This window comes from Paroedura picta, chromosome 14, assembly GCF_049243985.1.
Source record: "Paroedura picta isolate Pp20150507F chromosome 14, Ppicta_v3.0, whole genome shotgun sequence".
NCBI classification, from domain to species: domain Eukaryota; kingdom Metazoa; phylum Chordata; class Lepidosauria; order Squamata; family Gekkonidae; genus Paroedura; species Paroedura picta.
The window spans coordinates 8718550-8732677 of NC_135382.1; the positions used below are offsets into that span (position 1 = coordinate 8718550).

The 14128-nt window shown below is 46.7% G+C and overlaps 1 protein-coding gene across 4 annotated transcripts in view; it reads right to left on the reverse strand.

The window, feature by feature from the left end:
- CFAP61 (cilia and flagella associated protein 61) overlaps window positions 1-14128 on the reverse strand; it is a 177596-nt gene that overhangs the window by 163284 nt on the left and 184 nt on the right. For 2 of the 4 annotated variants that reach the window (XM_077310336.1, XM_077310339.1), the window contains exons 2-3: window positions 10493-10658; window positions 10252-10402 (exon numbers count right to left, since the gene is read on the reverse strand). In XM_077310336.1, the coding sequence (XP_077166451.1) occupies window positions 10252-10402; window positions 10493-10650 (309 nt within the window). In that variant the 5' untranslated portion in view covers window positions 10651-10658. Of the gene's footprint in view, window positions 1-10251; window positions 10403-10492; window positions 10659-11911; window positions 12050-13990; window positions 14102-14128 lie in introns of those variants that run through there. The other 2 variants (XM_077310337.1, XM_077310338.1) reach the window with 2 other exon arrangements.

Below are 14128 nucleotides of genomic sequence, written 5' to 3' on the forward strand. Positions count from 1 at the left end.
GGAGGTAAGGAAGCTGGTAGCCAGACGCGGATGTTGGATTTTCGTAGGGCAACCTTTAATAAACTCAGAGACATGATGAGTGTCATACCATGGACGAGAATGCTGGAAGGGAAGGGACCATGTGAAGGGTGAGCGCTACTCAAACAAAAGCTATTGCATGCTCAATCAATGACTATCCCAGAAAGACGAAAACACTGCAGGAGCTCTAAGAAGCCTATTTGGATGAACAGAGAACTTCAAGAGGAACTAAGAAAGAAAAGGAAAATGTTCAGGAAATGGAGGGAAGGACAGAGCTATTAAGAAGAGTACCTACAGGTTACTAGGCACTGTAGATCAATCATCAGAAAGGCCAAAGCTGAGAGTGAGCTAAGATTGGCCAGGGAAGCCCATTGTAACAAGAAAAGATTGTTCAGTTATGTGAGGAGCAAACGTAAAGTAAAGGAGGCAATAAGGCCCACTGCTGGGTGCAGATGGACAAACTCTAACGGAAGATGTAGAGAAAGCAGAAAGGCTTAGTGCCTATTTTACATCTGTTTTTTTCCCACAGGTCAAAGGGTTTAGGCACATCTAGAGATGGCAGTAGCCAAAGGATAGTGTCTGGGTGGCAGGTTAACATGGATAGAGAGGTTGTCGAGAGGCATTTAGCTGCACTGGATGAGTTCAAATCCCCTGGGCCAGATGAAATGCACCCGAGAGTGCTCAAAGAACTTTCCAGAGAACTTGCACATCCCTTGTCCATCATCTTCGAGGCCTCTTTAAGGCCTGGAGATGTCCCGGAGGACTGGAAGAGAGCAAACGTTATTCCAATCTTCAAAAAAGGGAGGAAGGATGACCCAGGAAACTACAGACCAGTGAGTCTGACCCCTGTTGTGGGGAAGATAATGGAGTAGATATTAAAGGGAGTGATCTGCAAACATCTGGAGGACAATTTGGTGATCCAAGGAAGTCAGCATGGATTTGTCTCCAACAGGTCCTGTCAGACCAACCTGGTTTCCTTTTTTGACCAAGTAACAGGTTTGCTGGATCATGGAAATTCGATTGATGTCATTTAGTTGGATTTTAGTAAAGCTTTTGATAAGGTTCCCCATGATGTTCTGATGGATAAGTTGAAGGACTGCAATCTGGATTTTCAGATCGTTAAGTGGATAGGGAATTGGTTAGAGAACCGCACTCAAAGAGTTGTTGTCAATGGTGTTTCATCAGACTGGAGAGTGGTGAGTAGCGGGGTACCTCAGGGCTCGGTGCTCGGCCCAGTACTTTTTAACATATTTATTATCTAGATGAGGGGGTGGAGGGACTAATCAAGTTTGCAGATGACACCAAATTGGGAGGACTGGCAAATACTCCGGAAGATAGAGACAGAGTTCAACAAGATCTTAACACAATGGAAAAATGGGTAAATGAGAACAAGATGCAATTTAATAAAGGTAAGTGTAAAGTTCTGCATCTGGGTCAGAAAAATGAAAAGCATGCCTACTGGATGGGGGATATGCTTCTAGGTAACACTGTGTGTGAATGAGACCTTGGGGTACTTGTGGATTGTAAACTAAACATGAGCAGGCAGTGTGATGCAGCGGTAAAAAAGGCAAATGCCATTTTGGACTGTATCAACAGGGGCATCACATCAAAATCACAAGATGTCATAGTCCCATTGTATACGGCACTGGTCGGACCACACCTGGAGTACTGTGTGCAGTTCTGGAGGCCTCACTTCAAGAAGGACGTAGATAAAATTGAAAGGATACAGAGGAGAGCGACGAAGATGATCTGGGGCCAAGGGACCAAGCCCTATGAAGATAGGTTGAGGGACTTGGGAATGTTCAGCCTGGAGAAAAGGAGGTTGAGAGGGGAACATGATAGCCCTCTTTAAGTATTTGAAAGGTTGTCACTTGGAGGAGGGGAGGATGCTGTTTCTGTTGGCTGCAGAGGAGAGGACACACATTAATGGGTTTAAACTACAAGTACAACAATATAGGCTAGATATCAGGAAAAAGTAGTTCAGCAGTGGAATAGGCTGCCTAAGGAGGTGGTGAGCTCCCCCTCACTGGCAGGCTTCAAGCAAAGGTTGGATACACACTTTTCTTGGATGCTTTAGGATGCTTAGGGCTGATCCTGCGTTGAGCAGGGGGTTGGACTAGATGGCCCGTATGGCCCCTTCCAACTCTATGATTCTATGATTCTCTCTCTCTTACTTGGTGTGCCATCCTAAACAGAGCTGCACCCTTCTTAGTTCATGGAAGTCAATGGTTTGCATTGGTTCATATCACTCCTGCTAGCTTTTAGTAATGACAAATTATATAAAACTAGTAAATAAGCCCGCTGCCCCCGAAATACAGCGGGAGCTAGCGGGGCTGTGGAGGTCAGCAGCACGGCTCTCAGGGCCTAGGCCCCGGACCCAAGGCCAGGCGTGGGGCGACCAGTGAGACGGCGTTAGTGGTGGGCAGGGGCCGGCACTCCGCGGCCTACCTGGAGCTCCTTTCCTTGGCGATGCGCCGTGGCGGCTGGTAGTGGGGGGGGCGGCGTAGAAGGCAGGAGGCAGCAGCGAGGCTAGAGCGCACGGCGGGGCAGGCGGCGGGGCAAGCGCCACGGCCGGTGGCACCAGGTCCAACTGCGGCCCGTGATGTCGAAGGGCGCTCCGAGGTAGATGGTTGTGGTGGACTGGGTCGGGGCTGCGGCTGGCGGCCCCAGACGAAGCGTCGGCGGGCAGCCATGCGAGTTCTGGGGCGATCTCCGTTGGGTGCGGCCGGGGTGGGCCGCGGCCCACAGCAACAGCGCTGTTCCAGGAGGCGGCCGTGGGTGGCGGCGCAGCCCGCAGCCGTGTGGGCAGGTCGGCGAGGAGGCGTGATGTTGGTGGCGGCGGCTGCGGCAGCACCGGCTCCACAACGGCGGCGGCTGGGCCCTACTTTCCCCGCGGGCAGGCAGTGACCTGCACCGGTGAGGGGAAGCGAGGTAATGGCGGCGAGCTGCGGCATCGGAGCAAACTGGGAGAGGGGCGGATCACGCCTCCCGATTCATCCGTCCGGCGGCAAGGGACCAATCTCGAGCCGGTCCCTTGCCGCCGGACTGACAATTGGACTGGGCCCTCCAATTGGACCCTCCAATTGTCAGTCCGGGGGAAGGGGCCTATCGGCACCCTTCCTCATCCCGGACAGGGCCCGCCCTCAGGGCCCTTACGGCTTTATTTAATCCGCTCCGCTGGGAACGGTTAAAGATACTGAAACATCTTATTAGCAATGGTTTTGCTGCATACAGGGTTCCTCCTCCACTCCCAACAGCAAGGCTGTCCTTTTAAATGATTACAAAATAACTTCTAGCAAGATAAAAGAAAGGTCCAGAGGCACCTTATAGACTTAGCAACATTTATTTCAATGTGAACTTTTATGAGTTGCAACCCATTGACAAAGAGAACTGTAACACATGAAAGCTGATATTGAAATAAATGTTTGTCTGTAAGGTGCCATGGGACTTGTGTTTTATTCTCCTCCATGCCATGCCTCTTCTTGATTGCCCTGAAATAATTATCCAGCTTCCAAAGTCAGGAAGACACCATAATGGCAAAAAGAAAATTGTTCTAAAAATCTCTCTATACAGTTTCAATCGCAAAATTAGGAAACCTGTCTGAATCTACCCAGCTGAATTCTTGAATGGTTTTGTTGAAGGAGAGAGCGTAGGTCTACATGGTAAATGGAAAGCCTAATAGCTGATGTGATATAGTCCTGTGTAAACCAGGCTATGAGAAACAGATTTCTGAGGGCTTCCCTCCCCTCTCCTGAAGACAGTACTTGGCCAGTTTTCTCTGTTCACTTTTTATCTCTGTACTCACCTTGGTAGCTAATTGTTCCTATTCCCTCCCACTAGCAATTGCAACAGAAACAATCATCAGAAAGGCCAAAGCTGAGAGTGAGCTAAGATTGGCCAGGGAAGCCCACTGTAACAAGAAAAGATTTTTCAGTTACGTGAGGAGCAAACGTAAAGTAAAGGAGGCAATAGGCCCGCTGTTGGGTGCGGATGGACAAACTCTAAAGAAAGATGCAGAGAAAGCAGAAAGGCTTAGTGCCTATTTTACATCTGTTTTTTCCCACAGGTCAAAGTGTTTAGGCACGTCTAGAGATGGCTGTAGCCAAAGGACAGTGTCTGGGTGGCAGGTTAACATGGATAGAGAGGTTGTCGAGAGGCATTTAGCTGCACTGGATGAGTTCAAATCCCCTGGTCCGGATGAAATGCACCCGAGAGTACTCAAAGAACTTTCCAGAGAACTTGCACAGCCCTTGTCCATCATCTTCGGAACCTCTTTAAGGACTGGAGATGTCAGCATGGATTTGTCTCCAACAGGTCCTGTCAGACCAACCTGGTTTCCTTTTTTGACCAAGTAACAGGTTTGCTGGATCGGGGAAATTTGGTTGATGTCATTTACTTGGATTTTAGTAAAGCTTTTGACAAGGTTTCCCATGATGTTCTGATGGATAAGTTGAAGGACTGCAATCTGGATTTTCAGATCGTTAAGTGGATAGGGAATTGGTTAGAGAACCGCACTCAAAGAGTTGTTGTCAATGGTGTTTCATCAGACTGGAGAGTGGTGAGTAGCGGGGTACCTCAGGGCTCGGTGCTCGGCCCGGTACTTTTTAACATATTTATTATCTAGATGAGGGGGTGGAGGGACTAATCAAGTTTGCAGATGACACCAAATTGGGAGGACTGGCAAATACTCCGGAAGATAGAGACAGAGTTCAACGAGATCTGAATACAATGGAAAAATGGGCAAATGAGAACAAGATGCAATTTAATAAAGATAAGTGTAAAGTTCTGCATCTGGGTCAGAAAAATGAAAAGCATGCCTACTGGATGGGGGATACGCTTCTAGGTAACACTGTGTGTGAATGAGACCTTGGGGTACTTGTGGATTGTAAACTAAACATGAGCAGGCAGTGTGATGCAGCGGTAAAAAAGGCAAATGCCATTTTGGGCTGTATCAACAGAGGCATCACATCAAAATCACAAGATGTCATAGTCCCATTGTATACGGCACTGGTCAGACCACACCTGGAGTACTGTGTGCAGTTCTGGAGGCCTCACTTCAAGAAGGACATCGATAAAATTGAAAGGGTACAGAGGAGAGCGACGAAGATGATCTGGGGCCAAGGGACCAAGTCCTATGAAGATAGGTTGAGGGACTTGGGAATGTTCAGCCTGGAGAAAAGGAGGTTGAGAGGGGACATGATAGCCCTCTTTAAGTATTTGAAAGGTTGTCACTTGGAGGAGGGCAGGATGCTGTTTCTGCTGGCTGCAGAGGAAAGGACACGCAGTAATGGGTTTAAACTTCAAGTACAACGATATAGGCTAGATATCAGGAAAAAGTTTTTCACAGTCAGAGTAGTTCAGCAGTGGAATAGGCTGCCTAAGGAGGTGGTGAACGCCCCCTCACTGGAAATCTTCAAGCAAAGGTTGGATACACACTTTTCTTGGATGCTTTAGGATGCTTAGGGCTAATCCTGCGTTGAGCAGGGGGTTGGACTAGATGGCCTGTATGGCCCCTTCCAACTCTATGATTCTATGATTCTATGATTCTATAAACAGCTCTTTAGATGAACACATATAAAAACAGAATGCTCAACAAAGTACAAACCCACATAGCACCTTTTATTCCCAACAGCCAAATATTGTGCCATAACATGCAAACTATACAAAAAGCCTGTTATTGGAAATCTTTCATGCTTTAGGTACAATATTCATCCTGATACGCTTTTAGTTTAATTCTGTTTTAAAATTTGATTTTAAAGTATTGATTTGCTGTTAAGCATTTTATTAGATTACAATTTTCAAAGTTGTACAGGTTTTATAGCTGACTTAGAGCTGAATTGCATATAAATCTGAACCAAGCATAATGACTTGCATTCTTTCAAATTCTCCACAACTCCTCAATCAGATTTTGTATTACAAAACAAAAAGAGAAGGGGGAAGAGAAATAGGTATTTCAGGCCATAATTTTAAGGACTTTTGGTGCTCAGTACTGGTGGATAAGCAGCTACACATGGATCCCATGGTACTCTTCTGAATTCTCTGTAGTTCAAGCCTGGTTCATGCATAGCCAAGTTTCACATTACTAGAGTATAACAGATAGCCAGGATCTGGGGCAAACTTCTCAAACCTACATTTCTGTAGGTTTAAGAGTGTTTTTTTTTCTCCTAAGACCATGAAATCCTTTTCATGTCAAGTAACAGAATACACATATTTCCCTAGGAATCAAAGTGAACAGAACAGAGATCCCCTGACACCTAGCCACAGTGCTCCATGTGACGGTCACCTCTAGATTGGACTTCTGTAACTTGCTCTATGTGGGCCTGTCCTTATCCTTGCTCTGGAAATTGCAACTAGTCCAGAACGCAGCTGCCAAAGACCTCATAGGAACATCTTGGTCTGTGCTTCGATAGCTGCACTGGCTCCTAGTTGAATTCTGGATCAAGTTAAAGTTCCAGTACTTGCCCATAAGACCATTTGTGGTCCAGTCCCTGAGAAAGTATCTGAGAAACCACCTTTCTATCTATATCCCCCAAAGAACTCTCCGTTCTTCGAATACCAATCCCTGGCCCCAAGAAGGGCCAAGGCATTTTCTGTCCTTGCCCCCATCGGCTGAAATGAGCTCCTAAAGTACATTCAGGCATTGATGAAACTACCACAATTACACAGGGTCTGTAAGACCAAGGTCTTCCATCAGGCTTTTGGCTGGGGCTAGTAAATCAGATAACATCTACTGGGCCTCCCCTATCAAAGTCACGTCGGGATTGCTATCTAGTTCTAAGAGTGTTGAGTGATATAATATCCATATGTTGTAGAATTTAATTTTTGTTTAAATCTTATTTTATTGTATGTTATTAATTAATATCATAATGTCTACATGTTGTACACCACCCTGAGCCAGTCTGCTGTGAGAGTGGAATAGAAATTAAATCAAATCAATCAATCAATTAATAAAGCAGACTTTCTCAATGGGTTTCATGAAAACCTGGAATTTCTTGATGGTGTTGTGGAAGGGTTTCTCCAATTGAATGGGAGTTAATTAAATCATTATATATTTTTAACGATTAAAAAATTATCAGGTGAGGAGGAGAAGTTGGTTCTTGTATGCCAGTTTCTCTACCAGGAGTCTCAAAGTGGCTTACAACTGTTGCAGCAGGTCCCTCCAGAGCCCATCACAGAGCGTGCTGGCCCAATTAGTCTCAGTCCACTCAGTGACTCGGGCTGCCAGGTGTCTGAATTCCCCTGAACAGTCGCCCTGACGCAAGCTGCGGAGTTCCTCTCGGGCCACGTCCCCAGCCAACGGGTCCTCAAAATGGTTGCGGAACGCTTGCATGAGCAACTCACAGTCCAGCAGTTCGAGGACTTCAAAATCGAATAAGCCCACATACCATTCAGCTGCATCCCCTTCAAGAAAATCCCCGACGAAACGGACCTGCTCAGCTCCATCTCTGAACTGATGACCATAGTCAATCATGTATCCACACAGTTGTATCAAGAAATGTGCCAAATTGCCTGGAGAGCCGTCAAACTTCACTTGAAATCTGCACATCTTTCTCCGTGGTTCCAGGACCGGGACTGGCACTAAGGACGCGGCCCCATCACGCTGCGTTCAACAAGGGTTCCCCCCTTGCCGCCACCGAAGCAGACTGGGTTGCAGTCACTTGGCCTCCCAGCCTCTGGCCCCGGGCCTCAGGGTCTTCACCTGTGCTGCCCTAGCCGGGCACACGCAGGGTTAGTGCAAGGGCAAGCACGGTTACAGAGTCAAGCAAGTTAAAAGCGTGTACCAGAGAGTAGTCAAAAGTCCAGGCCGGGTCTTATCAGGAATTGTTAACGGACAAAGTCCAAAGGAGAACCGAAAGAGTTGTCATTTATCTTTACCAAGGTCAAGCTGGGAATCTGTGGAGCATTCAATCAAAGCGTAGTCTAGTCGGGTGAAGCAAGGGTCAAGCCGGGAATCAGTCAAACAGAGCTTCGCCGAAGCGTCGGTGAGCAGGAAACCGGTCAAGGCAACGGGTGGACATGTGCACAAGATTGCATCCACACTGAGAAACACTTCTGCTGCGCTTAAGAACAAGCTGAGCTGTCACACCAAGTGGCTGCACCTGGCACTCAGCCTTCCTCCAATGAATGAGCCCCACCTGAGCCCAACCTAGCTTGTTGCTTTAGTCTAAGCTGAGCACTTTGTCTTCGTGTTGCCAACGTTGTCCTCCTGCATTCCCTCCTGCGCTCTGGAGATGAGTCTGGGCTGTTCAGGGGTGTTGCTGCAGGCTGAGGTAATGCTGGTGTGGAGGGCATGGTGTTTGTCTGGCTGGGACCTGGTTGTTGCTCCCTATCGGGACTTGCCTCTCTAAGCAGCACCCTGCTGCTTTGTTCCAGCTCCTCCACTTCTTCCTGCGAGGGAGCTGGCAGAATGAGCTTAGGCAGTGGTGCAGAGGCACCCTCTGGAGACGGGGCCATCACCCAACTCCTCTTCTTCGGCTCCAGACTCTTGGCTCTCAGAACTCCAGTTTTCTGGCATTGGCTTCCCTACCTCAACCAGGAATCAGCAGCCGATCTTCCAGACCTCATCACCTTCCTCCGTCAGGGTGGCTGTTAGTAGGTCCATTACCTTTTCCAGCTGAGCGTGTAGTTCCAGCACCTCTTTTGCAGCCCCAGTCTCCACATCCATTTGACCACGGGGGGCCCCGAACACCCAGCCTGTCGGCTCCTCATCGTGCTGGATCGAGGGGCGTTGTCCTCTTTGTTCAGTGACATGCCGTGAGACCCCATTCTCGCTCCAAGAGGGGGTGCTAAGAGCTCTTGCTATGCCCAACATCCATGAGGCTGGGTCCTCTGGGCGCATCTTTGGGAGCATCTCCTCTCGCACTCTCTGTAGAGGCCTCGTCTGGGTGGCAGAGGTTGATGCTGTAGAGTCAGTAGTTTCTGTGGCTGCATCTGGCTTCATGTTGGATCGGGGTTACAGTCCACAGGGAACATGAGTTCTGCCTGTCAGAATGCTCGACTTCAGACAAGTAAAACTTCTGTTTAAGAAAATTTCTTTAATCGAAAGCATAGATATCTAACACAAGCATAGACAGAACTGGTTTTACACACAAGAGTTGACATATATAAAACACAAGCTCACCCCCCTCCCCACTCCCTTGAGAAGGTGATGACTTGGATTTCAAAGTAAGACCAAACAATCCTGCAATCTACATACAGGCCTAGGGAGTTAGCGGGGGAGAGATAACTCGGTGAAGAGGTGGAGTGAGAATCAAAAGTCATAAACTATGCCCTAAAGAATTCAGCCTTGAGGTGCAAAGCAAATGCAGGGGCTGGAAAGTATCACAGACCTGGCAATAGCTGACAGCTCCAACATTCAATCATCATAATCAATATGACAGAATTTCTGGGATTCTGACATCCACTTCTGGTGGCATGTGATTTTCAGGGGTGTGGTGGGGAGGTGTGGCCTGCTGACATCACTTCCAGGGTTTCTCGAGGCCTGAAGAATGTTTCAGGGATTTCTCAACAGTAAAAAGGTCATGAAACACTGCTCTGATGTGTTAAAAGATGCATTCTGTGCTTATACAAGTGAGTCAAAATGGCGTGTTCTTCTTTTCCAAGAGAAGTTTAGGAATGGAACCTTATGACTGTGGCATATAAGTGAAACAAGTTACATCTGGGAAAGAACAAATACTCTTCTGTTTTCATCTGTTCCACATAAAATATTTCTGGCAAGGCCTTGGAGGAGGAGCATGTCTCATGGGTTAAGTGCCACTCAGCGCTTAACATCCACTCAGGGCAGCTGTCCCACCCCTGAATGCCTCCCTCCTCCAACCGGCTTGCCTGTCTGTCCAGAAGCCAGTCAATCGCCTTCCGTTTCCAACCCCTGACCACCGCCTCCTCCTTCCACTTCCCTCTGAGGTTCAGAGGCTGCAGATCCCTGCTGCATGAGAGCTGCCTTTGCCACAGTTCCCTGCCCGGGTGCCTCCATCCTGCATCCTTTCCAGGTCCTAGGGGGAGGGAGAGGCTGTCTGTCGTTTTCTTCTACCCCCCCCCCACAAATCTAGTGCCCGTTGTATTCCTGAATGCAACGAGCTTGACCCCTAGTCTTTATATAACACACCATTAGTACCCATGAGAGTGAGGTTTTTCCAAATGTTCTGCAGTTTGGTCTATTTCCTGCAGCAAAGACACACAGTCTCAAAGGCACCTGCAATTAAAAATCTGAAGGGAAAAATGTTCCCCACTTACCGTGCACCTGATTTCATTATAGTTTTTTTGTAAGAAGCTTTCCCAGTGGGCCGGATCAACATAATTCCAGTTGGGATAGTCCAGAAATAAGGCATGAGCAACAGCTACATTTTTCTCGTTGATTAAGGTCACTGCAAGATTAGCTGTTTCTCTGTAAAATACATGTGTTTGATTCAGTTTCTGAACTTTTACACCTCTTAAAAGATTACGGAAGTGACTTTATCACAACTGTGTTACTTACAAAAGATAAATGACATTCATCCTGCCAAACAATCTTTCTGTCATATAGTTCATCTGATGGATGATGGTAGGAATATCACGGGATTCTGTTCTCCTAGCGCTGAACGTACCGGAAGATGCTGTTGAAACTGATAGGGTTGCAGCTAATACTGAAGACATTGTACAGACTACAGAAAAACAGAAAATATTTCCTACTCTTAATTTGAAAAAAATCATTACTGTAAAAAGAAATTTATATAAATATTTTCAAAAGTACAATTGCTTACAGCCCATTCCTAGATATTTCCTGGATTTCTCTGAATCACAAATTGTTTCAAGCTAAGCATGAACTAAGTTTCAGCCAAAAGATTACTTCTTAGAAAAACACGTTTGGGATCAGATGGTCTGTAAACCTATGCTAGATATCCCAAGCTGTTTTTACAAAACTACCAGAAGATTCAGGTGGGTAACCATGTTAGTCTGAGGCAACAGAACAAAGTTTAGGCAAAACCTGTGCATGCAGCAAATGATATAATGTAGTCCTGAAGCAGCAGCAGTTAACAGCTGTAACTCTTCAATGCATGTAACATTCTCATAGATGTACCAGTTTTCAATATGCAGAGGATTTTTAAACACAGTTAAAAAGAATGTAATATATAAACTGCAGGAGACACAATCACATTTCTACCCTGTCCCTCCTCCAAGCAGCTCAGGATAGTGTGCATGATTTGCAACTTTAACTTAATTTGATTATTACATCAGCTCTGTGAAGCAGATTAAGTTGAAAGGGAATGATTGGCCCAAGGTCACTCAATGAACTGCAGAGCAGAGAGAAGATTTGCACCTGAATTGTCCATTACCAAGGCAGGTTAAGTGCCTTCACTAACCCATTCTACAGAATGGTCCTTAGAAGAAGAGTTGGTTCTTATATGCTGCTTTTTTAAATCCGAAGGAGGCTCAAAGTGGCTTACAGTTTCCTTCCCTTTCCTCTCCCCACAACAGACACCCTGTGAGGTGGGTGAAGCTGAGAGAGCCCCGATATGACTGAAGAAGAGTTGGTTCTTATATGCCGCTTTTCTCTAGCCGAAGGAGTCTCAAAGCAGCTTACGGTTGCCTTCCCTTTCCTCTCCCCACAACAGACACCCTGTGAGGGAGGTGAGGCTGAGAGAGCCCTGATATTACCGCTGGGCCAGAACAGCTTTATCATTGCTGTGGCAACCCTGTAACATAGGCCACTATTATTCCCATTCTTAGCTTGGACTGTGTTACTAATCAGCCTCATTGGAAGCTCATTTCCACAGAAAGGATCTCGGTCCATGTTTATTCCATCATTCTTTCAAAGAGTTCAAGGTGAAATATGTGGCTGTCCCCTCCCATTTTCTCCCTGCAACACCCATAACAGGCAGATCAGGCTGAGAAAGTGTGCCTGCTCAAAAGTCACCTAGAAGAAGAGTTGGTTCTTATATGTCGCTTTTCTCTCCTCAAAGGAGTCTCAAAGTGTCTTACAGTCGCCTTCGCTTTCCTCTCCCCACAACAGATACCCTGTGAGATGGGTGAGGCTGAGAGAGCCCTGATATTTCTGAAAAAGAAGAGTTGGTTCTTAGATGCCACTTTTCTCTCTCCAAAGAAGTCTCAAAGTGTCTTGTAGTCACCTTCCCTTTCCTCTCCCCACAACAGACACCCTGTGAGGTGGGTGAGGCTAAGACAGCCCTGATATCACTGCTAGGTCAGAATAGCTTTATCAGTGCTGTGGCAAGCCCATGGTCACTCAGCTGGCTGCATGCAGAATCGAACCCAGCTCGCCAGATTAGAAGTCTGCACTCCTGCCCAATGCACCAAACTGGCTCTAGGGAGTTACGGGGCTGACCAGGGATTCTGAAGTTAGGACAAAAGTTAGGTTTTGTTTCAATCTAGGCATGTGCATGGATAAAATATCCAGACCATTTCAGATTCGGGCAAATCCCAATGACCCCAAACCACCCTTCAATGTTTTAGATTTGGTTGAATCTGAATCAGTCTGAACTTTTTTTCCCTGCACATGCTTCCCCCCCCCCCTCTTCCCAGGCAGTAAAGAGCGTCACTGCTGCCTGAGAAAGGGTAGAGTCATTTAAAGAGTGCCCTAAGCAGCTAATGCAGGGGTAGTCAAACTGCGGCCCTCCAGATGTCCATGGACCACAATTCCCAGAAGCCCCTGCCAGCAAATGCTGGCAGGGGCTTCTGGGAATTGTAGTCTATGGACATCTGGAGGGCCGCAGTTTGACTACCCCTCAGCTAATGTGTCATCATCAGCTACTTGTCAGGCCCTTTAAATGCCTCCCCCTCCAGCATTCTCTGGCAGCAGAGAACGCTCTCTGCTGCAAAAAAAAAAAAAAAGCTGGGAGGGGGGATGCATTTAAATGGTCCACCAAGCAGCTGAGGAGGAGGAGGAGGCTGTCCTCCACATGCCTTCTCAGGCAACAAAACATTTAAATGATAATGACAAAACATTAAAAGGATATCAATTAAAATGGCCAGTCAAGTTAGGCAAAGATGTTCTTTTTCCCCTGAAGAAGCTTTTTGTAAACATTTGAATGACAGGCTGTAAACTCAAGGAGCTGAGCTCCCCCTTATGTCCCAGAAAGAGGTGACACTACAGTGGACTAGGATGACCATATTTTGAAAAGCAATTGATCACTATGACAGCTCACATTTTAAATATCCCAAAACTATTTAAGCTGTGATGTGATAATTGCTGTTAATTTGAAATATTCCTAACCATTCAACCGAAAAGGAGGACATTTTCATTCACTTTTTAAGAGAACGGACACCAAAAAAAAGAGGAAATGCTCTCTAAGAGGAGGGCATCTGGAGCTATATTTATATTATTTATTTACTTTATTTATACCTCATCTCTGCCCCCAGTGGGGACAAAGCAGGTTACATGGCACTCTTATCTTCACAACAACCATGTAAGGTAGGTTAGGTAGAGACCAAGGTCACCTTGCAGCATCCCAAAGATGAACCGGGAGTTCAAACCTGGGTCTCTCAGACACTAGCCCAGCATTTATGCGTGTGAATTTATAGTTGCTAATTTATCTATTTATTTTATTTAGATTTTTATACCGCCTTTCCCTACGGCTCTAGGTGGTTTAAAAAACATTTAATTGAATATTTTAAAAATATTTAATTAAAACATTTTCATGTCACTTCTTTGGGAAACCTGTCTGAAGCACCTTCCAAAATACAACACAAATAACGGTATAACTACTTAAAATTCAGCATTAAAGTCAACCAGAGTACTGAAAAAAAGAGAAAAAAAGCAAAGTGGGGGGGGAGCCCACTCTTTTTGCACATCTGTAAACAGTGACTCTAAATCCCAAGCACGCTGCCTCTGAGCATCGGGGCTCCCCTGGGCTCCCACCGCAGTCCTACCAGCTCACGCGGGAGTAGCTCTGCACAGCGCCAGCTTAGTGCCGTGGTTAAGAGCGGAGAACCGGGTTTGATGCCCTGCTCCTCCTCCACACACAGCCAGCTGGCTGACCTTAGACTTGTCACAGCTGTTCTTGCAGAGCAGTTCTCTCCGAGCTCTCTCAGCCTCACCTCCCTCCCAGGGAAGGAAGGGAAGCCGCTCAGAGAGCCCCGCTCTCCCAGAACGACTGGCGGTCCTCTTGGAGTTGCC